The sequence below is a fragment of the Nomascus leucogenys genome, chromosome 25 (assembly GCF_006542625.1).
Source record: "Nomascus leucogenys isolate Asia chromosome 25, Asia_NLE_v1, whole genome shotgun sequence".
NCBI classification, from domain to species: domain Eukaryota; kingdom Metazoa; phylum Chordata; class Mammalia; order Primates; family Hylobatidae; genus Nomascus; species Nomascus leucogenys.
This window is the reverse complement of record NC_044405.1, coordinates 29701955-29723711: the sequence shown is the minus strand read 5'-3', so window position 1 is coordinate 29723711 and position 21757 is coordinate 29701955. Positions and strand designations below refer to the sequence as shown.

The following is a 21757-nucleotide window of genomic DNA, read 5'->3' as shown; positions in this document are numbered from 1 at the left end:
CAGTGAAGACCCAAGGCTGCTGGAAAGCTGAGCTCCTCAGGGCCCTTCCGCTCCGTCCCCAGGTCCCCAGGCGGAGCTGCCCCCGCCCTTCCCATAGGTGCCCAGTGTCTGCACTCTCGCAGCCCGACGTTCTGCACCTTTTTTTTTTTTAAAGGGAGACCAAACCATCGGGAAAACACTATTCCATTACACACTCAGAAGGCCAGGGTACTCTTAGAAGAGTAAAGGTTCTGATAAGTCTTGCAGCCAAGAGACCTAAGTAACTGTTTAAACCAGTGTTGCCCAAACCGACTTGACCAGAGCACCTGTTTCAGAACACAGTCCCCTGTCAGTGCTTTGAGAAACGCCCTCCTTATCGGTGGCTCACACCTGTAATCCCAGGACTTTGGGAGGCCGAGGCAGGTGGATCACTTGAGGTCGGGGTCGAGACCAGCCTGGCCAACATGGTGAAACCCATCTACAAAAAAAAAAAAAAAAAAAAAAAGAGCAGGTGGTGGCGCTGTAAGCGTGGCAGGAGAACTGACCTGGGAGGCGAGGTGCAGGAGCCAGATGTGCCATTGCACTAGCGGGGACAGGGGAGGTCAAATGAAAGAGGGAGGAAGGGGGCGGGGTCAGCTGTACCAGAACTGGGGGGGCGGGCGGATCACGAGGTCAGGAGATCGAGACCATCCTGGCTAACACGGTGAAACCCCGTCTCTACTAAAAATACAAAAAATTAGCCGGACGTGTTGGCGGGCGCCTGTAGTCCCAGCTACTCAGAGAGGCTGAGGCAGGAGAATGACGTAAACCCGGGAGGCGGAGCTTGCAGTGAGCTGAGATCGCGCCATTGCACTCTAGCCTGGGGGACAGAGCAAGACTCCGTCTCAAAAAAAAAAAAGAAAAGAAGGGAAGGAAGGAAGGGAGGGAGGGAGGGAGGGAGGGAGGGAGGGAGGAAAGAAACGAAGTGCCCTCCTTGCTCCAGGAAGGCGGGTGTGGTAGTGCAGCAGATGGGAGAAGGAGGCCTGGTGTGGCCACCGACCTGTGACCTCCCAGGCCGCAGTGAGGCCAGGGAAGGAAGGGGAAGCCATCTCCCAGGGAGAGGGTGCAGACAGGGCCGGGGTGACTTTACAGGAACCAGCTGGTGTTGGACAGGCTGGGGCTCAGAGCTCTGCCCTCAGGGGAAGCCCAGGTCAGCAGCCACTGAGTTAGCCTTGGGACAGAGTGGCCCAGGATGCAGGCGGCCAGGTGAGAGCCAGCAGCAGCCGGGAGGGAGGCGGCTGGGAGACAGTGAGGGACGGGGCTGAGCCAGTGGGGAGGTCCTGCACGAGCAGGGGCCAGGTGTCCCTGGGGGCAGCAGGGGACAAAACCCCACCCTGGTGGTAGGGTCAGGCCTGCCCCTCGCTGCCCCGTGAGCAGGCACAAGCCCCTTCGCGCTGGAACCTCCACCTCTGACCTCAAACTCGAGGGCCTGGCCCTGTGGCCCCTGGTGGCAGCTCTGATGTATTTTCCCCACGCCCCACTTCACAATGAGGAAACTGAGGCTGACAGCGGTGTTGCCTGTGGCCAGAGTTTGTGCAGCTCTGTGGTGCTGGAGGTGTCAGGAAGGATCGTCCTGGAGGGTGGGGGCGCGCCTGAACGGGGGCGTCCTTGTGCCGTGGGGATGGGTGGGGGAGTGGCTGCCACGGCCTGGCATGCATCCCCACTGTGCAGGGGGCAAATGCCGTGGCCTCTGGGAGGGCACGGGTGAGCTCAGGTGGGTGCAGGTGAGCGTAGGCAAGCTCGGGAGAGCACCAGGGAGAGATCTTACAGCACCCCAGGGCCACAGGCTCCCAGAGCAGGGCGGCAGGATCTGGGAGGGGAATGCCCTCTCGCGGGGTCCTGGCCCTACCCCCGCAGCCTGCTGGCCCTTCGCTGAGCCTCCACTCTGGAAGGGAAGGGACGGGGCCCCTTGGTGAGCCACCAAAGGCCTATGTCTGTGCCCTTTGACTGCAGCACGGCCCGCAAAGCCAAACACATTTACTGTCTGGCCCTTCACAGGAAGTGCTTGGGGTCCTTGGCCCAGAGGCCACGTGAAGCCTCTGAGGGCTGCAAGGCACAGCAGGGCTAGGGCCAGGGCCAGGAGTGCTGGGCGTGAATGTGTGTGTGTGTGTGTATGTGTGTGAGTGCATGTGTGTGTGTGGTGTGTGTGTATGTGTGTGAGTGCATGTGTGTGTGTATGTGAGTGCGTGTGTGTGTGGTGTGTGTATGTGTGTGAGTGCATGTGTGTGTATGTGAGTGCGTGTGTGTGTGGTGTGTGTGTATGTGTGTGAGTGCATGTGTGTGTGTATGTGAGTGCGTGTGTGTGGTGTGTGTGAGTGCATGTGTGTGTGGTGTGTGTGTATGTGTGTGAGTGCATGTGTGTGGTGTGTGTGTATGTGAGTGCGTGTGTGTGGTGTGTGTGTATGTGAGTGCATGTGTGTGAGTGCATGTGTGTGTGAGTGCGTGTGTGTGTGGTGTGTGTGTATGTGAGTGCGTGTGTGTGAGTGCATGTGTGTGTGAGTGCGTGTGTGTGTGGTGTGTGTGATGTGTATGTGTTTGGCATTGTGTGTGCGTGGTGTGTGTGTATATGTGTGACACGTGTGTGTATGGGTGTGAATGCATGTGTATGAATGCATGTGTGTGGCATGTGTATATGTGTGTGGCACGCATGTGTGTGTGAGCGCATGTGTGTGGTGTGTATGTGTGTGAGTGCATGTGTGTGTTCGGTGTGTGTGTGCGAGTGTGTGTGCGTGCATGTGGTGTGTTTGTGTATATGAGCAAGTACATGTAGTATGTGTGCTATGTCTGGTGTTGTGTATGAGTGTGTGGTGTGTGTGTATGTGTGCATGTGTGGTGTGTGGTGTTTGTGGTGTGTGTATGCATATTTATGGTGTGTTTGCTGTGTGTGGGTGCTATGTGTGTGTATATGTGGGTGTGTGTGTGCTATGTGTGACTGTGTGCATGAGGTATATTTGTGTGAGTATTGTGTGTGTGCATATATGTGGGTGTGTATGCCATGTGTGACTGTGTGTGCATGTGGTGTATTTATGTGTAGGAGTGTGTGTATGTGTCTGTGTGGAGGGGCACATACCCTTTCTCCCAGGGCGTGGCAGCAGGCAGGTTGGGGGTGGGGTGGGCTGGGCTCTGCACTTGTCCTGCCGCCCAGGGGGGCTGAAGGCGGGAGGGTGGGGCAGAGGGGACAGGCCTGGTCACCCTCCCTCCTTGCTCATTCATTAACGTGATGTGTGTTTATGGAGAGCTGACTTGTACCAGGCATGGTTCTGGGAGCCAGGGACACAGGCTGGTTGCAGTGACATATAAACAGATAGCTACACAACCGCAGGTGTGACTGAGATGCAGGCGAGTGGAAGTCCAGGGCTGGGATGGAGAAAGGGGCCTCCTGGGGACGGCCCACGTGGGCCTTGCTGGGAAGTGCCAGGTTCGTGTGATGCCTGTCTATGTGGCTGCTGATGAGGGCGCCCGTGGGACTGCAGGCACGGGGCCGGGTTAGGTGTGAGCCCAGGTGAGCCGCCGGCACTCTCAATGAAAGGCGTCCCCACTGTCACTGGTGTCAACTCTAAGCACTCCAGGCGGGGTTTCAGTGTCACTGCAAGGCACATGCCTGCGTCCAGAAGTCATGTGAAACTCCAGCCTGCCTGGACGTCCTGTGTCTGGTCCTCAGCTCTCCTGCCAGGCGGGGAGAGGGGAGGTCAGGAAGATTTGGGGGCTGGAGGAGAGGGCGCCAGTGCACAGCCCGCTTGGGGCCGCACGCCCCCAGACACCCTGTGTGAGATGTGAGGTGTGGCTCATTTTGTTCTGTCCCCACCGGCAGGCCAGGCAGCAGTGTTCAACGTGACCTTCCGGCGGGCCAAGGGCTACCCCATCGACCTGTACTACCTGATGGACCTCTCCTACTCCATGCTTGATGACCTCAGGAATGTCAAGAAGCTGGGTGGCGACCTGCTCCAGGCCCTCAATGAGATCACGGAGTCCGGCCGCATTGGTGAGGCCCAGACACTGCAGGACAAAACCCAGTCCTTTCCCAGACCCCGGCCACTAAGGCCAGGTGCTGCAGGACGAGGCCCAGTCCTTTCCCAGACCCTAGCCACTCCTGCCTGTGGCCCACACACCTCCTCGCACTCAGGTCCCCAGGGCAGATCTGGGGGCCCCAGATGCAGGTCCCCCCAGGGCATCCACAGGGCTGCAGTCGGCCTGCCTCCCTGCCAGGGGCCACACCCAGTCCCTGGCTCCCCAACACTTGTAGACATTGTCCAGCCCTCCACTTCCCCTTCCACCTTCTACCCCCTTTATTCATTTCTTGGTATGTTTAAAAGACAAAATTCTGACAGTGCCAATTATTAAACATTAAAGACCACAACGCATATAGACGGCACAGCGACGGGCAGCACTGAAGAAACCACACGGCAAGCTCTGCTGGGCCAAGGGCTCCGCTCTACACCAGCACTGCCTCGCCACAGAGCAAGTCTCCAGCACACGTGTGTGTCAGTCACAGTGCATGTCTTCCCCGCCGGGCGTGGCTTCTCACGTCAGCACTCTGCCACCTTCCCTACATGTGGGGATGCACACACGCATGCTTACACACACACACACACATGCAAATGCATGCTCCCACAAATGCGGGCTCACACACAAATGCATGCTCACACACGCAAATGCACACTCACGCACGTGAATGCACGCTCACACACAAATGCATGCTCACACATGCAATGCACGCTCACACACAAATGCATGCTCAAACGCAAATGCATGCTCACACATGCGAATGCACACTCACACATGAATGTATCCTCACATGCACAAATGGATGCTCACACACGTGAATCCATGCTCACGCACAAAAGCACACTCAAACACAAATGCACACACACATGTGAATGCATGCTCACACATACAATGCATGCTCACACGCACATGCTCAAACACACAAATGCATGCTCTCACATGTGAATGTATGCTCACATGCACAAATGCATGCTCACACATGCGAATGCACACTCACACATGAATGTATCCTCACATGCACAAATGGATGCTCACACACGTGAATCCATGCTCACGCACAAAAGCACACTCAAACACAAATGCACACACACATGTGAATGCATGCTCACACATACAATGCATGCTCACACGCACATGCTCAAACACACAAATGCATGCTCTCACATGTGAATGTATGCTCACACACGAATGCATGCTCACACACGCGAATGTATGCTCACACACAAATTCATGCTCACACACGTGAATGTATGCTCACATGCACAAATGCACGCTCACACACGTGAATGCATGCTCACACTTGCATGTGCACACACATGCACACAGTCATACACACGTGCAAGACCACATGTGCACACAGACATGCTCACATGCACACTCATGGTCACCCATGTAGGTCTTCACTCACATGTACAAATTATACACAAACACACATGCCCACATATGTACCTGGTCACCTATGTGAACTAGGTGTGTCCATATCTGAACATGCTCACATGCACACAGGAATACGTGCACACACAGTTGTGCTACACATGTACACACTCATGTTTACACATGCAGATGGCTGCACACACACAGATACACATACGCACAAGTTCACATGCCCACATGTATACCTGGTCACACACATACATGCAGGAACACACATGCATACACTTATGCTTACGCATGTACATGACTGCACACTCCCAGGTTCACACACATGCCCACATACATTCACATGCGTGCTTGCACAACACACATGCTCACACACACTCCACATGTGCCATCTTGCTTTCTCCACTTCCCTGCTAGGAGAGAGGAAACAGGCTTGCCCTCGTGCCCCTTTGAAGCTGGCCCTCCCACTGGGCCCAGCCTGCCACCTCCCCAGCCCCTCCATGTGCCCTGCAGGCTTCGGGTCCTTCGTGGACAAGACCGTGCTGCCGTTCGTGAACACGCACCCCGAGAAGCTGCGAAACCCATGCCCCAACAAGGAGAAAGAGTGCCAGCCCCCGTTTGCCTTCAGGCACGTGCTGAAGCTGACCAACAACTCCCACCAGTTTCAGACAGAGGTTGGGAAGCAGCTGATTTCCGGAAACCTGGATGCACCCGAGGGCGGGCTGGACGCCATGATGCAGGTCGCCGCCTGCCCGGTGAGGCCGCTACCCCTGCTTGGGTCCCCACGTTCCCCCAGTGTGGGGGGCTCTGTCAGGCGCTGTGGGGGGGCAGGGGGGTACCCTGGCTGGCAGGTCGTCTAAGGGACTCCAGCCTGGGCCTGGGGAGAGCAGCCCCTCACCCTGCTGCTGCCCATGCAGGAAAGGGCAGGAGGAAGGGAGGGTGGCCATGAGGGCTCGAAAATCATGCGCTGATTTCATTGTTTGCTGTGAATTAAATTTGTGACCCTGGGCAAACCTTTTGAAGCCCAAACATTTTGCGAGTGGCCAAGGGTGGAACAGGGCCGCTAGGCAGCTGGTCCCGTGGTTCCTAGGGTGGAACCACCCTCCTCCCTCCAGGCCGGGTGGGCGCTGGCTGCCCAGTGCGTGTCGCTCTCCACGTCCTGCCCACCCAGTCTGTGACTGTGAGCCTAACAGAGCAGCCGCAGTCCCTGGGCCATGCTGAGGCCACACAGTGTCCTCCCCTCACAACCCACGTTAGCTCTCCTGCTCCCCTGCAGGCCCAGCGCAGACACGCTGCTCACGAGTGTGAGGTCACGGCCTAGGACACGCGTGGCCCACACATGCGCCCGCCAGGGGCTGTCAGTGGTGGACTCAAGCCCTGCTGGGCCCTCAGGCTCGTTTTCCTCTGTGTTGCACTCGTTCTGCGTGTGGCCCATGCGTCTGCGAGGGTTTTTCCCCTTGGGGATGGTTTCCTGAGGGTTTGTTCCCAGCTCTGAAGTGCAGGGACCACAGCCAGGTCTCTCTCCTTGCCTTTCCACACGTGCCTCCGCTCCCTGCGCCTCACACATGCACGGCGTGTTTGGGGGCCATTGTCTCCTGCTGGGCATGGCATCTGGGGGAACACGGCTGGGTCCCTGAGACCCGGGGGAAAGGGGCACCAGTGCCAGCCTCTGGGCCACCTCACCAGCTCTGCGTTGTCTCCTCTGCTCCAGAGGGCCCGGTCTGGGAAACTGAGGCAGGTAACCCCGCCCCCCACACCTTCTTCTCAGGAGGAAATCGGCTGGCGCAACGTCACGCGGCTGCTGGTGTTTGCCACCGATGACGGCTTCCATTTCGCGGGCGACGGGAAGCTGGGCGCCATCCTGACCCCCAACGACGGCCGCTGTCACCTGGAGGATAACATGTACAAGAAGAGCAACGAATTCGTAAGTCCCCACCCCAGGCACCCGGGCACCGCCTGGCAGGACACCACTGACGGAGGAGACAAGGGCGGGGTCTCCACCTGACAGAGCCTCCCTCTGACCCAAGGAGCAGATTCCTGAGGAAACTTCTGGAAGCCCCACGTGGCAGTGTGGGGTCTCCCGGGACTGGCCTCAGGCCAGGGGAGGGTGGGGTTGGTGGGGGCAGCCAGGCTGAGGCCCAGCCTCACCCTTGTGGGACACCCAGGCCGTGTTGGTCTCCAGCCCCACTGCCCCGCACCTGGGCTGACAGCTGCTGTGGAGGTACAGTAACCGCCCCCAGGCTACAGCTGCACCCTGCTGTCCCTGCCTCCAGCCAGGGTCCCATCCAGGAGCATCCGCCTCCTCCCCCTCCCGGCCTCCCCTGTACGTTCCCTGCTGCCCCTGAGTCCGCCTCCTCCAGTGTGGCCCCTCCCTGCCCCCATTGCCTGAGCTGGGTGAGGGGCTGTGAGGACCATGAGGAACATGCGGGGAGGGACAGAGGCGAGAAGGGGCCCAGGATGCATGGGGTTAGGATGAGCCTCTCTCTGCGGAGGCATCTCAGTGGCTCAGAGGGGCCAGGACCTCTGGCTGGGATCAGCCGTGGGCTGAGAGGCAACCACCGGTCACAGAGGCTTGTCCTCGCTGGCCATGGTGCGATGCTCTCGCCGCCTGACATCGTAGGCTCTGGGGGCTGCAAAGGACTTTAGAGATACAAGACTCAGGTCCTCTGCCGGGAGCCACAGACAGGGGAGGGACGGCCCTTGGGCCCCAGAACTCGGGTTGGGAAAGCCACACCTGACACTCATGACCTCTGCGGACACAGGTCCACCGTGTGGGGAAGGCTGGGATTCTGCCCCCGTGGACATCCCCAGTCCCACGGTGAGACGCCTCAAATGCTGCTCATGCCTGGACTCTGAGAGCCCGAGTCTATGCACACGTTGCCCCGAGGCCATGGCAGCTCTGTGCCCTGCACTCCTGCGCGGCAGCCTCTGCCTCTCCAGCCTTCCCCAGAGAAGGTCGGAAGCACAGGCAGAGCTAAGGCTGAGCGGGGCAGACAGGGGTGGGCACCTGGAAGGCTTGTCCCGGACTCAGGGCCAGCTGAGCAGGACCTCCTGTCTCCAGGACTACCCATCCGTGGGCCAGCTGGCGCACAAGCTGGCCGAAAACAACATCCAGCCCATCTTCGCGGTGACCAGTAGGATGGTGAAGACCTACGAGGTGAGTGCTGCTGGGTCCCGAGCATCCATCGGGCGGGGGCACGTTTCAGCCACAGGCCAGACCCAGCGCCACGGCAGGTCTGAGCGCCGCCTCCGCATGCTGGGCACGTGGGCAGGCAGCCGGCCCGGGTCACAGATTCCCTGGGTGAGGAGCCTGACGCTTCCCGTCGGGGACAGGACACCTGTGTGTTGATAGAAGGAGGAATTCCTCCCTGTCCCTGAAACTCAGCTGTGTTGACAGCATGTCTTGGCATTGGTGATATTTCTGTTTTTTCCTGGAATACAGCACAATTCTTTATTTTATGGAAACACACTTATTTTATGCTCACATACATTTGAACATCAACACTCCATGAAGATAAAATTACACAAAAACGTTCACAAGCTTGGAGTGCGGAGTGGGATGAATTTCGCGAAGGAAGCACAGCTGATAACCAGCCTCTGCTCCTAGAAGCAGAGGCCCCCGGTGAAACACGTTCACCCTCATTTCCGCTGCTAGTGCCATGTGCTCAGCCTGGACAGGTTAGTGCGTCAAGATGCTCAGGTGCTGTCGGGGTTCCCAAGACCACTCTCGGGGTCAGTGATTTGCTGGAAGGACTTGCAGAGCTCAGGAACCAGTAAACTCACAGTTACAGTTTATTGCAGAGCAGACCCTCCTGGGTGCCAGCCGCTGCCCGAGGTGGGAGGATACAGACAAAAGTCAGCACAGGTCAAAGGTGCACAAGAGAGAAACCGCGCACGAGCTCCCAGTGTCCTCTCCCTGTGGGGGTGTGGGCGGCACTCCATCCTCCCGGCGACGACGTGTGGCCTCATGCGTGGAACACGGTCTCCAGGGAGGCTCTCAGGCCTTGGTGTCTGCTAGGGGTCAGTCACAGTGGCGCGGCTGACACCCCACGGCTGACCTCAGTCTCTAGCCCTCCAGAGGTCAAGCTGAAAACTGTCCAGGGCCCCACCCCAAATCACACTGTGGGACTATCCGGAGTGACCTGAGGCCCCAGGAACAATGACACCCCCATCGGGTAGGACGTGCCAAGGGCTCAGAGGCCACCTCTCAGGAGCTCAGCCGGGGCCCTATCACGCTTCAGCATGTGTGGGGTGTGGCCAGCCAGGCCTGCTGGGTGGAGCCTTTACTGCGTAACAAGGATTTGCTAGAAGGAAGGAAACGCTGCACGCCCTCCTGAAAGGAGCCTCCGCGCATAGCAGCCTGCACGGTGTGTGGCCCTGAGGCCACAGGGACAGAAGGACTGAGCTGGAGGAAGGAGGTGGTTGTCATTGTACTTTACACAGCCACGTGCCCAGTTCTTCAAGGTGGACAGGGTCCTGGGCCGCTCACCTCACACCCAGCTCTGTTACTTACCACAGGACGCCCCAGGCCCTTCCTTACCACGAGCCCTCAGGTTCCTCATCTGTGAAAGGGGCAGTGGTGCCTGGCTGGCAGGGCGTCGTGGCTACTGAGCTCACCCGCTCAGGGAATTCACAGAGCGGGTGAATTCCCTGAGGGCCCGATTATCCTCATCGGGACAGTGACCGACCTGCTGGCCATTCCAGAGCCATCACCGCCATCTTCTTCAAAATGGCACACGGGAAACCAGGGCACCCTCTTCCCCCTGCCCGGGGCTCTGCCCAGCTGGGCAGCCTCACAGCCCCTGCCCTGCTGCTTAGGCTGAGGAGACACACTCAGGGTTTGGGGAAGGAAGGTGCCCCGGAGGGCCGCTGCTTTTGTAAAGTGCACATTTGCTGAACTACGGGGATCCATTGTCAGGCCCACATCCCAGCTACAAGCTCAACCTCATGGTATGTTGGGGCCGACAGCGAGACCAGCGGTTCCTGCCATAGGTTCCCCGGGGTCTGGAGTGGGAGCAGGACCCTGCGGGAGACACGGGATGGGGGCAGGTGTCTGGGGGACCCTCCGAGTGGGCACCCAGAGCTGGTCAGGCTGCCGGGACAGTGGGTCAGCGCAGGGCAGGGCTGGGGCCGGACATCCACGGAGACCACCCGCTGGTCAGGATGTCACAGCCCTGTGTCCCATCTGTAGGTGACCATGACGGTCCCCTCCTCACCAGCAGTAGCAGGTCCCAATCCTTTGCCATTTGTCATGGGCGCCATGGCGATGGTGTGGCACCAGGGCCAGGCACTGGAGGCAGGAACTGACCACCCCATGCCTGATGCTGAGCCTTGGGGCACACAAGCTTTCCTCAGCCTTTCCTGGTCACCTTCGGGGATGGTCAAGGCAGCGGGCAGCGAGTGTGGACGCATGTGCCGCGCCCCCTCCGAATGTGTTTCTGCACCAAGCGCACAGGAGGCTCAGCGGGACAGGATGTGGGAGGGCCCAGCTCTCCCAAGACAGGGATGGCCCCAGACTGGGACGGATGGAGGTGGGCAGTGGGCAGAGGGCGCAGAGGAGGGTGGTGGCCAGGCTGTGACCGACCCCAGGAGCTCCATGGAAGGGACTGGGTCCATTCAGGGCAGTCATAGGAGGGTTTGGGTGGGGAGGTGACCCGACCATCTGTTCCATGCTCCTGGAAGGTGAAATGATGCCGCAATCTTCCGTGAAAGAAGCTGAGCACGTGTGAGCGTGGGGGAGGCTGGCTGCGCCCCTGTGCATCTGGCCGGCCAGAACCGATGTCACTGGGCTGTTTAACACCTATGGAAACTCAGTAGAGTGCCCAGAGCCGATTGCTTCCTGGTGATTTTACTGTGATCCACCCTCATGGGGCTACTTCCGCCTACCACACCTGTGTGGTGGAAATTTTGGCCAACACTGGCCACCATGCACGTCCTCCCAACCCAGTGATGTCGCCAGCTTGAAATCCACCAGGCAGGAGCACTCACACCACAGGCGGGAGCAGTCACACCACAGGCAGGATCACTCACACCACAGGCGGGAGCACTCACACCACAGGTGGGATCACTCACACCACAGGTGGGATCACTCACACAGGTGGGAGCACTCACACCACAGTCGGGAGCACTCACACAGGCCTGGACAATGCTGCAGCTCAGGGCTTTGCTTTCTTTTTTTATCCTCATGATGCAACAGTAATTTTTTTTATTTTTTATTTATTTTATTTTATTGAGACAGAGTTTTGCTCTTGTTGCCCAGGCTGGAGTGCCATGGTGTGATCTCAGCTCATTGAGACCTCCACCTCCCGGGTTCTCCTGCCTCAGTCTCCTGAGTAGCTGGGCTTACAGGTGCCCGCCACCATGCCCAGCTAATTTTTGTATTTTTAGTAGAGACGGGGTTTCACCATGTTGGCCAGGCTGGTCTCAAACTCCTGACCTCAGTGATCCACCCACTTTGGCCTCCCAAAGTGCTGGGATCACAGGTGTGAGCCACCATGCCTGGCTTGGGTTTTTTTTTTTTTTTTTTTTTGAGACAAGGTCTTGCTCTGTCGCCCAGGCTGGAGTGCAGTGGTGTGATCTCGGCTCATTGCATCCTCCACCTCCTGGATTTAAGTGATCCTCCTACCTCAGCCTCCCGAGTATCTGGGACTACAGGCATGTGACACCACACCACTCTAATATTTGTATTTTTTGTAGAGATGGGGTCTTCTTATGTTGCCCAGGCTGGTCCTGAGCTCCTGGGCTCAGGCGATCTTCCCACATCAGCCTCCCGAGTGCTGGGATTCCAGGCGTGGCCCCTGGGCAGCTCAGGGCTTTTTACCCCCAAGAACCTTTTACCACACATCACTGACCACACACTCTAGGGACCAAGTGCAAAACTGCGTTGAGGACCATCCCAGCCGTTTTGCAGGTGCAGAAGCCCCTGGGGTGAGCCCAGTGCGTGCAGATGCCATGGCACGGGTCCTAGCCATGCCCTGTCTGGTCTTCTTACCCAACAGAAACTCACCGAGATTATCCCCAAGTCAGCCGTGGGGGAGCTGTCTGAGGACTCCAGCAACGTGGTGCATCTCATTAAGAACGCTTACAACGTGAGTCTCCCGCACCACTCAGCTGGGACCCATGGGGTGGCCAGCGATCTCCCCACTGCAGGTCAGCTCCTGCCACAGGTCAGCAGGAGGGTGGTCTGGGAGGAAAGCCCCTGCCCTGTGGGCCTGCTACAGCCTCCAGACCGGCCCTCAGTCCTCCAGGACACCCTGGCCTGTCACTTCCACGGGGAGCTCTGCGTCCTCTCTCGTTGATGGTGTGGGCGATGCTCCCTGAAACCCGAGCTCAGGCCCTCTTCATTCCGGACTCTTCTCTGCGGGTCTCTATGGGGAGGGGGGTGGACAGCTCTGGTGGCAGACAGTGCAGCTGGGGCAGGAGGAGGCCACAGGAAACCCCCATGGTGGACTTGGGCCCTGGGAAGACACCCTGGGGGTGGAATTCCTCTTGCTCTGTTCACCTGTCTTGGGCAAGCCCCAGAGAAGCCCTCACCCCCGGAATTTCTCCCTGGTGCACGACCCATCAAGCTGCATCCTGGGCTGCTCCCCTGGGGAGCCCATGGCCCTGGTGGCCATAGGTAGGCATAGGGGCGCACTAAGTGCGGCTCAGGGCCCCAGGCACCAGAGGTCCCGACTGCTCCGGAAATCTACCCCCAGGTGAGAGATGTTCTCAGAATTCTCGCCTGGATCCTTCTAGGCCAAAGGTCCTCCTGACTTGAGGGAGCTCAGCATGTTAGCTCCTCCGACAAACTCTGGGTCATTGAATTAAACTGAAGGCCTGTGGAGGAGGTGCCATTTGCTTCTCGTAGCCTCCTGTGAGTCCCAAACCCTCAGAGCAGACCCTCCTGGGTGCCAGCCACTGCCCGAGGTGTTTCTGTCCTTACACAGAGGACGCAGGTGACGCCACTGCCCTGGCCATTCACCCGATGCCCCTATGAACCTGTCCCTCTGCCTCCTCTCAATTTCCATCTGTCTCTCAGTTTTTGTCTCTGTCTCTCTTTCTCTGTCTCTCTCTGTCTCTGCCCCATCTCTGTCTGTCTCTGTCTCTGCCTCTCTGTTTCTCTCCATCTCCGTGTCTCTGTCTCTGGCTCTGCCCATCTCTGTCTGTCTGTCTCTGCCTCTCTCTGTTTCTCCCCATCTCTCTTATCACTTGAACAATTTATCCAGCTCCTGCCCTGTGCTAGGTCCTGGGGACTCAAGGCTGAGGAGCAGCAGAAGCTCCCGTCCCTGAGGCTCACACCCTGGCTCCATGCTAGTCCCTGTGGTCGGGCTGTCTCGGGGGCAGGACTGTGGCCCTGGCAGCCCTACCATCCTCAGCACATCCTGCTGTGCTCTCCTCTGTGTCATCAGCTGACACTGGGGACTTGCAGGGAGAGGAGAAGTGGAGACGGGTCTAAACCGCTGGGCCAGGCAGGGCCAGGACAACAGAAAGACTCGCCCCTAAGAGTGGCCGCTCTCTGCCCGCAGAAACTCTCCTCCAGGGTCTTCCTGGATCACAACGCCCTCCCCGACACCCTGAAAGTCACCTATGACTCCTTCTGCAGCAATGGAGTGACACACAGGAACCAGCCCAGAGGTGACTGTGATGGCGTGCAGATCAATGTCCCGGTGAGCCTGGCCGCGAAGGTCTCTATCCCAGCATGCTGAGGGGCTCTGGGGACAGTCAGAAAGAGCCAGGGTCCCCATCCCAGCACACTGAGGGGTCCTGGGGACAGCCAGAAGGACCCAGGGTCCCCATCCCAGCACACTGAGGGGTCCTGGGGACAGCCAGGAGGAGCCAGGGTCCCCATCCCAGCACACTGAGGGGTCCTGGGGACAGCCAGGAGGACCCAGGGTCCCCATCCCAGCACACTGAGGGGTCCTGGGGACAGCCAGGAGGAGCCAGGGTCCCCATCCCAGCACACTGAGGGGTCCTGGGGACAGCCAGGAGGACCCAGGGTCCCCATCCCAGCACACTGAGGGGTCCTGGGGACAGCCAGGAGGAGCCAGGGTCCCCATCCCAGCACACTGAGGGGTCCTGGGGACAGCCAGGAGGAGCCAGGGTCCCCATCCCAGCACTCTGATGGGGGCAGGGAGGGCACACAGGCATCAGAGGCTGTCTGGGGGCAGGCAGCATCCACTGGCAGATGCCTGTTTCTTTCCTTCACCTCCTCTCTGCCGAGGCCAGACGCTTTCCTTGTGAAGCTGATGTCAGGAACATCAGTGAGAGGGTGCCGGGAGGGTGCTCCTCAGTGAGAGGGTGCTGGGAGGGTTCTTCACACACGCCTTGGCCCAAGAGTCCTACTCATCAACCTGGAGCCCCAAATCCCTGGGTCAGGCCAGTGTAGACTGAGGGATGGAGTGATGGCTGCACCCCCTGGGGGCAGACACCAGATGCACGGAACAGGCACAGACGGCAAGCTCGGGTTGGTTGGTTCTCACGATTTTCTGCGTGTTTCATTTTTTTTTTTGACAGAAACATTAAGGCATGGGCCACACAGGTGATTAGGAATGCACACTGAGTTCCTTCCCTAATCTTTCAGGTTTAAGTTTATTATTCAATCATTTGATTTTTTTTTTTTTTGCTAGCTGTGAAATAATATTCAGTAAGACTCTTGCTTTCATTGCATTTTCTTAATATGACTTTGGAATTCCTTCAAACACATTTCTTCCTAAATGCTGCCTGTGGATTTCTTTTTTTTTCTTTTTTTTGAGATGGAGTTTGGCTCTGTCACCCAGGCTGGAGTGCACTGGCGCGATCTCGGCTCACTGCAATCCAAGTGATTCTCCTGACTCAGCCTCCTGAGTAGCTGGGACTACAGGCGTGCGCCACCACGCTTGATTACTTTTTGTATTTTTAGTAGAGACAGACTTTCGCCATGTTGGCCAGGCTGGTCTCGAACTCTTGACCTCAGATGATCCACCCGCCTCGGCCTCCCACAGTGCTGGGATTACAGGCGTGAGCCGCGGCGCACGGCCGTCCCGTGGATTCTCACCAGAATGTTTCCCTCATGTTGGGTGGTCCGAGTGGGAGTGTGCTCAGCTTATCCTGATTTGCTGTCTGCGTGTCACATGTCTCTGCTGATGTGTGGCCCAGGAGATCCTGGTGCCCGCCAGAGTGGGAGTGCGGGCAGAGCACCTCCCTGCCAGCTGACTTCAGCTTCTCGGATCTGAGCATCAGCTCTTCCTACTCCCGGTCATCCTCTCCTCCCCACGCTAACCCCCCCGGGACCCCTGCAGAGGCCAGGAGGCGAGGGTTGGGAGCCAGGCTGTGACCCTGGCCGCCGAGGGTCCCCACCTGAGCCCAGCACTGCCCTGCAGATCACCTTCCAGGTGAAGGTCACAGCCACAGAGTGCATCCAGGAGCAGTCGTTTGTCATCCGGGCGCTGGGCTTCACGGACACAGTGACTGTGCGGGTCCTCCCCCAGTGCGAGTGCCGGTGCCGGGACCAGAGCAGAGATCGCAGCACCTGCCATGGCCAGGGCTTCTTGGAGTGCGGCATCTGCAGGTGAGGCAGGCGCAGGTCTCCGTGAAGCCTCCCCCAGCCTCACCCCACAGGGCAGGTGTCTGCAGGTGAGGCGGGCGCAGGTCCCTGTTGAACCCTCCCCGAGCCCCACCCCACAGGGCAGGTGTCGGCAGGTGAGGTGGGCGCAGGTGGCTCCATCCCTCCCCCCACCCCATGGAGCAGGCATCCTGGGGGCCCCCTTCTGCAGGAGGTGGGAAGATTTGGGATTGGAACCCAGAACCCCTCGGCAAGCCCTCGCCCATGCTCCTGAGCCAGGGCACCAGCGATGCCAGCCTGTACTCTACACTCTCTGGCCATGAAGGACCCAAGGCAGGGGACTAGTGGGCAGGAGGACCCCCTCACCAGAGGATGGAGGCCCATCTCAGGGGCACAGGGAGTCCCCACTGGGCGTGCCCATGGCCTTGAGTGGGTCACTTTCTCTGCCTGACATTCTTTGACCCTAGGAGCTGGCTTCTCTCTGACCTTGGGGACCCAAGGCCATCAGGCTGGCTGCCCTGGGGCATGGGTGGCCAGAGAGCCTCCTGGGACAGGTGACGGCTTCTGGCAGCCTGGGCCCCATAGGCCACCCTTTGGGCATGCACACCCCCTGCCAGGCATGGGCACCCCACCTCCCAGGTGGACCCAGTGGGGAGGTTCACATGGCACTCAGCCAGGCAGCCTACCCTGGGGCTGGATGGCTGTCCCCCTTTCCTTGCCTGCCTGGCCGGAGCTGCTAGGCTGACCTCCCAGGGCTCTGCCCCCTTTGCTCTGGCCACCTCCTCCCCTCTCCTGACCGCTGTGCCAATCCACACCCTGGTGGCAGTGCCCTTCCCCACCTGCAGGTCCCCACTGCCCCCAGCCTCCTCCCATATCTCAGGACAGTGATGGTCTCTGCGGTTGTGGTGGTCTCTGTTGCTGTCCCCGTGCCTCGGTGGCCACCCTGCCCACTGTCCTGGGTGTGCAGCCCTGGGGCGGCCTCTTCACAGGACTGTAGGAGTGACTCAGTGGGAACACTTGGCAGGTGTCGGGGGGTGCCCTGCCACAGGTACTCAGACACTCGGTCCTGCAGCTTCCTCCTCTGGGGAGCAGGAGAGCCCGTGGCAGGGCTGTCTCTGAGGATGCCTCAGGGTGTGTGTGGCTCCTGCCTGCCAGCGGCTTGATGCCAGCTTCCACATCTGTAAAATCCCCTTGTCCCTGCATTCTCCCACAACCTGGCCTGTCAGTGCACAAACGCAGGAGGGAGGGCGGGGCTGTGGCAGGTGGCAGTGCCAAGTCCCCACTGGCCACCACGTGGAGCGTGCAGGAGCAGACACCAGCCCCTCACAGAGCACCGGTATCGCAGCACAGGCCATGTGCATGGCTGCAACACAGCTCCACAGTGAGCCTGCCGAGCCACTGCACGCGCACGCCAAGGCCAGGTGTCTGCTTTCCCCTCGGGACATCCTGGGGAGGGAAGGCAGGGCCCCTGCACGTTTTGAGCACATTTAGTCCGTGGCAGGTGCTCATAGGCCTCGAGGAAAGCACAGACAATGTGCCACAGGGGTGTTCTCCACCAAGGGCAAGGGGCCTGGAGGACAGGGCAGCTGTCCCCTGTCCCACATCACTGGGGGGAGCCTGACCTTGGGGCCACTCCTGTCCCCAGGTGTGACACTGGCTACATTGGGAAAAGCTGTGAGTGCCAGACACAGGGCCGGAGCAGCCAGGAGCTGGAAGGAAGCTGCCGGAAGGACAACAACTCCATGGTCTGCTCAGGGCTGGGGGACTGTGTCTGCGGGCAGTGCCTGTGCCACGCCAGCGACGTCCAAGGCAAGCAGATATACGGGCAGTACTGCGAGTGTGACACCGTCAGCTGTGAGCGCCACAACGGACAGGTCTGCGGCGGCCCGGGTGAGCCCATGGGTCCCTGCCGGACAACGGCCCTCCTGCGGCACAGACTCGGCGTTGGGGGGTGCGTTCTGGACCATTCCACAAGTGGAACAGAAAGGGGGGATCCTGAGGACAGACAGCGCAAGTCTCGCCCAGCCACCGGGCATCAGCAGGAACTCGGATGACCCTGTACCCCGCCCTGCCTCAGTTTCTGTGTCCATGAGGACAAGACGTCCCTGTGGGGAGGGCCCACAGGAGGAGCGGTCACAGCCCTACTGAGGTCCCATTCACAGCAGGGCAGGGGGAGGTCCAGACTGGCCAGGAGGTGGCCACGTGGCTGGTGGGGGCTGGAAGGCCTGGCTGGTGGCCCCATGCCTTTTGCTCAGGCACATCCCCCAGGCTGGAGGAGGCAGGCGGGCTGGAGGGAGCAACCCGCAGTGGGGTTTTCGGGCGGGTCTCGGTTCCCAGGCCAAGCAGGAGCTTAGCCGTGCTGCCCCCGTCTTCCAGACAGGGGGAGATGCTACTGCGGGAAGTGCCTCTGCTCCCAGGGCTTCGAGGGCTCTGCGTGCCAGTGCGAGAGGACCACCGAGGGCTGCCTGAACCCGCGGCGCGTCGAGTGCAGTGGCCGTGGCCAGTGCCGCTGCAACGTATGTGAGTGCCATTCAGGTTACCAGCCGCCTCTGTGCCAGGAGTGCCCCGGCTGCGCGTCACCCTGCAGCAAGTACATGTGAGTGCAGGTGGGGCAGGCAGGGCGGGCAGGGATCCCCACTCCCCGGCCACCGACCCAGCAGCCGGGCTCACTCGGGGACCCCAGTGAGCACCTCTGCACCGCGGGGTTCTCTGCGGGTACATCTGGACTGAGGGGCCCTCAGCAGCCGCCGTGCCCCTGTGCCCCTCCTCCCTCCTGTGCGCACCTGCCACGGGCCCTGGGATCAGGCTTCCAGTTCACCCACTGCACCCGCATCTGCCCCACTTGGGCCCCCTCCTTGGCCTGAGGGCACCCCAACCCCACCTGCCCCACCTGGTGGACACACACCCAAGCCCGAGCCCCCGATGCCGGAGCCCCCGCACACCCTGGCACCCGTGCTCACGCCTGGCTCCCCGCAGCTCCTGTGCCGAGTGCTTGAAGTTCGAAAAGGGCCCCTTAGGGAAGAACTGCAGCGCGGCGTGTCTGGACCTGCAGCTGCGGAACAACCCCGTGAAGGGCAGGACCTGCAAGGAGAGGGACTCAGAGGGTTGCTGGGTGACCTACACACTGGAGCAGCAGGACGGGATGGGCCGCTACCTCATCTACGTGGATGAGAGCCGAGGTGAGGCTGCTGGGGTGTGGAAGGAGGATCTCACCTCCAGTGGTGTGGGCCCAGCAGGGTGAGTGAGCCGTGCGGGATGCCCTTGGTGGCATGGCAAGGAGGCCAGAGGCCAGTCTCCCCACCCCCAGCAGCCTCCCCTTTCCCTCCCCTCCTCGCCTGACCCCACATCAAGCTGGGCAGCAGATGGCCTGTTCCCTGGGGGCACCACTGCTCCACACCGGGCAGGCCCACCAGTGCCTCACGGCCCAGGCCATCTCCCACTTGGTGCCTCATCGGGCAAGGCTTGGAGTTGCGGGTCCCTGGGAGTGGCCCGCGGTCAGGTTGCTGCGTGAGGCTCCCCTGGGGGGATTGGGAGATCCTGGTGCTCGGCTCTCAGCCCTGGAGGGGCCCAGGGCCACCAGGCACCACCATCCGCCAACACTCTCTGCCCGTCACTCATTCGGCTCCAGTCGGAACCAGTCCCAGCCCCACAGTGACCTTGGTGGCACTGACTCTGTCTCATTCGGCTCCAGTTGGAGCCAGGCCCAGCCCCACAGTGACCTTGGCGACACTGACTCTGTCTCATTCGGCTCCAGTTGGAGCCAGGCCCAGCCCCACAGTGACCTTGGCGACACTGGCCCTGCCTCTTCAGGTCTCATGTTCCACAGGCTCCTGAGAGGCAGAGGGGCTGGGACTGGGGGCCACTGGCGACTCCATCAGGCATGCCCAGCAGGCGGCCAGGACTCTTGCAGGACTGAGACCTGGGAGCTCCTCCCTCCCCAGGAAGGGACCTGAGGCAGGCGGTGGGGGTCTCTGAGCCTGTAGGTGACATGCCTGGAGCTCACAACCCACACGTGGACCTGAGGCTGCAGACCCCCGCCTGCCAGGGCAGGAACCCCTGCGGGCCACTTTGAGGGACAGATTTGGGTCACGTCTGGTTTGTGCAATCCTGGCCAAGTCACTTCATCTTTAAGGACAGGTGAAGGAAGGCAGGCCCCCCAGGAAAGGCAGGATGGCAGGAGGGGGCATGGGGAGTGAGGGTGCGGGTCAGGATGGCAGGAGGGGGCACGGGGAGTGAGGGTGCGGGTCAGGATGGCAGGAGGGGGCACGGGGAGTGAGGGTGCCAGGCCGGGCCAGGGACTGCACTGAACGCTAGCGTCTGTCCCAGGGTCAGCAGCTGTGGGCCTGGCCCACTAGGGCCCACAGCCCCCATGCTCAGGAGGCAGGCACAGCTGCCACGAGAACCAGGACCTTGCGTTGCTCATCCTGGCACCGGCCTCACCTGCTGAGCTCAGGTCTTTGGTCCTGCCCTTGACGACCATAAATCACCTTCACAGTAGGGGTAGCGAACTCCAGCAGAGCCCCTGAGCCTGGTTCTGGACTCTGCTGTAGGAGAGCAGGGTCCCTCGCACTGTCTCCTACCCCCCGTATTAGCACTCTGTCCTGGCTGCCCGGTACCCTGGCCCTGCCTGCTTCTCTGTCAGCAGGGGTGGTGGCAACGGCCCTTATGTTTCATTTGGAACCACAGGGCCTGGCCTGGAATCCAGCAGGGGCTGGGCCAGGTTCTCACTGACCCCTGGCCGTGGTGATGGGTGGTAAACTGGGGCCCTGGGAACCTCCGTCTCTCTAAGTGCTGTGTTGTGGGGTGACCTCGGACCTGTGGGCACACACGGCTCAGTGAGATGGGGCTGGACTGACACTCAGGTGTGCTGCTTCTTCCCTAGAGTGTGTGGCAGGCCCCAATATCGCCGCCATCGTCGGGGGCACCGTGGCAGGCATCGTGCTGATCGGCATCCTCCTGCTGGTCATCTGGAAGGCTCTGATCCACCTCAGTGACCTCCGGGAGTACAGGCGCTTTGAGAAGGAGAAGCTCAAGTCCCAGTGGAACAACGTAAGTGGCCGCCCTTGGGGGTCCCACGCAGAGGGACACATGCGTCCCACACTATGCGACCTCCTGCTGTGGGAGGCCGTGGACACCCGTGTGCGGCTGCACCCCCGCCTCCCCGGGCAGCTTGTCCTCTGGGCGTCCGCCGCTGTGGGTGAGCTCGGCCGCAGGTGCTGGGACCCTGGGAGGGCTGCCCCGCGTCTAGCTCTTCCTTGAAGCGACGGCTTCCATGCGGGGAGTGTCCTCAGGGAGAAAGATTCTGCTCTGAAAACCTCCCACACTCACAAGCCCCTGTTTGCATTTCCCACCAGGATAATCCCCTTTTCAAGAGCGCCACCACGACAGTCATGAACCCTAAGTTTGCTGAGAGTTAGGAGCACTTGGTGAAGACAAGGCCGCCAGGACCCACCATGTCTGCCCCATCACACGGCTGAGACATGGCTTGCGACAGCTCTTGAGGATGTCACCAATTAACCAGAAATCCAGTTATTTTCCGCCCTCAAAATGACAGCCATGGCCGGCCGGGTGCTTCTAGGGGCTCGTCGGGGGCACAGCCCCGCTCTGACCTGCACAATCTTTGCATGGAGACTTGAGAAGGGAGGGCTTGAGGCTGGCGAGGTTAGGTGCATGTTTCCTGTGCAAGTCAGGACATCAGTCTGATTAAAGGTGGTGCCGATTTATTTACATTTAAACTTGTCAGGGTATAAAATGACATCCCATTAATTATATTGTTAATCAATCGTGTGTATAGAAAAAAAATAAAACTTCAATACAGGCTGTCCATGGAAA

The 21757-nt window shown here is 60.0% G+C and overlaps 1 protein-coding gene across 4 annotated transcripts in view; it reads left to right on the top strand.

Annotated features, from left to right (window-relative positions):
- The window catches only part of ITGB2 (integrin subunit beta 2), a 46470-nt gene extending 24713 nt beyond the window's left edge, over positions 1 to 21757 (top strand). For all 4 annotated transcript variants that reach the window (XM_030806286.1, XM_030806285.1, XM_030806287.1 and 1 more), the window contains 12 exons: positions 3830 to 4000; positions 5917 to 6158; positions 7172 to 7327; positions 8465 to 8560; positions 12402 to 12491; positions 13911 to 14051; positions 15744 to 15931; positions 17571 to 17815; positions 18302 to 18521; positions 18902 to 19104; positions 20808 to 20974; positions 21280 to 21757. In XM_030806286.1, coding sequence (XP_030662146.1) covers positions 3830 to 4000; positions 5917 to 6158; positions 7172 to 7327; positions 8465 to 8560; positions 12402 to 12491; positions 13911 to 14051; positions 15744 to 15931; positions 17571 to 17815; positions 18302 to 18521; positions 18902 to 19104; positions 20808 to 20974; positions 21280 to 21342 — 1982 coding nt within the window. In that variant the 3' untranslated portion in view covers positions 21343 to 21757. The remainder of the gene's footprint in view (positions 1 to 3829; positions 4001 to 5916; positions 6159 to 7171; positions 7328 to 8464; positions 8561 to 12401; positions 12492 to 13910; positions 14052 to 15743; positions 15932 to 17570; positions 17816 to 18301; positions 18522 to 18901; positions 19105 to 20807; positions 20975 to 21279) is intronic.